Source organism: Buceros rhinoceros, unplaced genomic scaffold (genome assembly GCF_000710305.1).
Source record: "Buceros rhinoceros silvestris isolate BGI_N320 unplaced genomic scaffold, ASM71030v1 scaffold22734, whole genome shotgun sequence".
In the NCBI taxonomy this organism is placed as follows: domain Eukaryota; kingdom Metazoa; phylum Chordata; class Aves; order Bucerotiformes; family Bucerotidae; genus Buceros; species Buceros rhinoceros.
Window position 1 is genome coordinate 5418 of NW_010409134.1, and position 2039 is coordinate 7456.

General features: G+C 55.6%; 1 protein-coding gene across 1 annotated transcript in view; it reads left to right on the forward strand.

The window, feature by feature from the left end:
* Positions 1 to 2: 2 nt before the first annotated feature.
* The window catches only part of SCNN1B (sodium channel, non-voltage-gated 1, beta subunit), a gene marked incomplete at both ends in the record, with an annotated part of 5151 nt that continues 3114 nt past the window's right edge, over positions 3 to 2039 (forward strand). The window contains 3 exons of the mRNA XM_010135152.1: positions 3 to 298; positions 1154 to 1353; positions 1480 to 1574. Coding sequence (XP_010133454.1) covers positions 3 to 298; positions 1154 to 1353; positions 1480 to 1574 — 591 coding nt within the window. The remainder of the gene's footprint in view (positions 299 to 1153; positions 1354 to 1479; positions 1575 to 2039) is intronic.

A 2039-nucleotide genomic window follows, 5' to 3' on the forward strand; every position in this document is an offset into this window, starting at 1 on the left:
AGTACTTCATCCGGGCGCTGCACCGCCTGCAGAAGGGCCCGGGCTACACCTACAAGGAGCTGCTGGTCTGGTACTGCGACAACACCAACACCCACGGCCCCAAGCGCATCATCAAAGAGGGGCCGAAGAAGAAATTGATCTGGTTCTTCCTCACGCTGCTCTTCGCGTCTCTGGTCTTCTGGCAGTGGGGTATCCTCATCAACACCTACCTCTCCTATAACGTCACCTCGTCCCTCTCCATCGGCTTTAAGACCATGAAGTTCCCGGCAGTCACGGTCTGCAACGCCAACCCTTTCAAGTAAGTTTTTCTTACTGGTTTACTCAGCTGTGCTTTACAGCCCCAGTTATGCCACGAGCATGAGGTGCTGTGGACCCGCTCCTGTCTCAGAGATTGTGTTAGGAGCATCAGTGGGCTCACCTTGGGCACTGAAAGCCAATCAACGTGAAGGCGAACAGCTCAGGTCAGAGGAGGGGTCGTGTGCCCGCGGGTCTGCCTGCGTTTCCTGCCTGTATCGGCTCATCTACAGCAGGGATGGCGGTTGCCTGCCTGCAAACTTTCCCTGGCTCAGGGAAAACTCGAAGTTCAGCTCACTCATGACAACCAAAATCAGTCTCTTAATCTTTCCCCACGATCCCTTTCTTTCTCCTGCCTCACCATGAACGCACCTCTTATCGCCTACGTTCTGGCCATTAAGAGCTGGTTAAAAACCGGTATCAGTGATAGAACTCGATCATCATTTCAAAGGAGTAACTGAGGTTTGCTGGAGTTGCTTTAAATTTAGACCCATGCAGCAGCGTACCCCAAGGCAAGATGCTCTGGACCGGCACGGGGGTATTACTGCAGGGCTGGTTTTTTGCTGCTTGCTGGAGATGTTCTGTGTAAACTCTGGTGAGTTACTGAAGTGCAGCCGGTTGGTTCTGCGCTGGCAGGTTCACCACCACCGCGCTCCCTGTTTACCCTCCCGGTTACAGGCTGCTGGATGCCTGTGTCTGAGCTGGTCATGCTCTGCACAGAGGTTCCCATCATTCTCCAGTAAATCTTCAGGCAGCAATCCTGGGTCCCCAGGAAGGTCCAAGCCAGCGGTGCAGCAGACAAGTTGCTGCATGTCCCTAGTGCCTTGACACCGCCCAGTAACTGCCTTTTGCCCTGCAGATACTCACAGGTGAAGCATCTGCTGAAAGACCTGGACGCGCTCATCGAGGCAGCGCTGGAGAGGATCCTGCAGCCCACACCAGGAAACAGCAGCGAGAACAGCTCCCTGCCGCTCAACCTGAGGCTCTGGAACCAGATACCCCTGGTCCTCATTGATGAGCATGACAAAGACAACCCCATCATCCTGGACATCTTCGAGAGCAGCCAGACTGATGGGAGCAACAAGACCTCTGCAGAAAACCAAACTGCTGCAGACAATCAAACCTCTGCAGACAATCAAACCTCTGTAGACAATCAAACTTCTGCAGACAATCAAACCTCTGTGGGCAATCAAACAGCTGGGGGCAACGAAACGGCTGCTACCCCTGCCCCAGCCAACACGACGTCGGAAGAAAAGAAGTACAAGCTGGCGGTGAAGTTGGTGAGAGGGGTCTCATGGGAGGCAGCCGGGTTGGGGCGAGGGATGGGCAGTGCCGGGCTTCTTGGCAGGATGCAGCACGGCGATCGGCATCTCTTCCCCACGGCCACCCTGCCATGGGGCTCTGGTCCAGCTGTGCCGGGGCTGGGGGCTGCCCACGCTGGGAACGGGGTGGTTTGCAAGTTATGGTGTGTTACTCCAGTGCTGTCTGCTTGGCAGCGCAGAGGCGGTTTAAGATTTTTTAGGATTTCAGAGGGGGTCTGATCCCCTGCAGACACCCAGCTGAAGCTGCTGGAGTTCTGGAAGGAGAAAGTGGAAGGAGACCCTGCAAGGAGCCAAGTGGAGTCAGTCTGCGGTGAATTGTAGGGAGCTGCACAACGCCAGTAAGAGCAGCAGGTTCCTCATGGAAAAAGGGGCTGCCAGCATGTAGCAGCCTGGCCCTGCCTCAGGGGAACGGAGAGGGTGCTG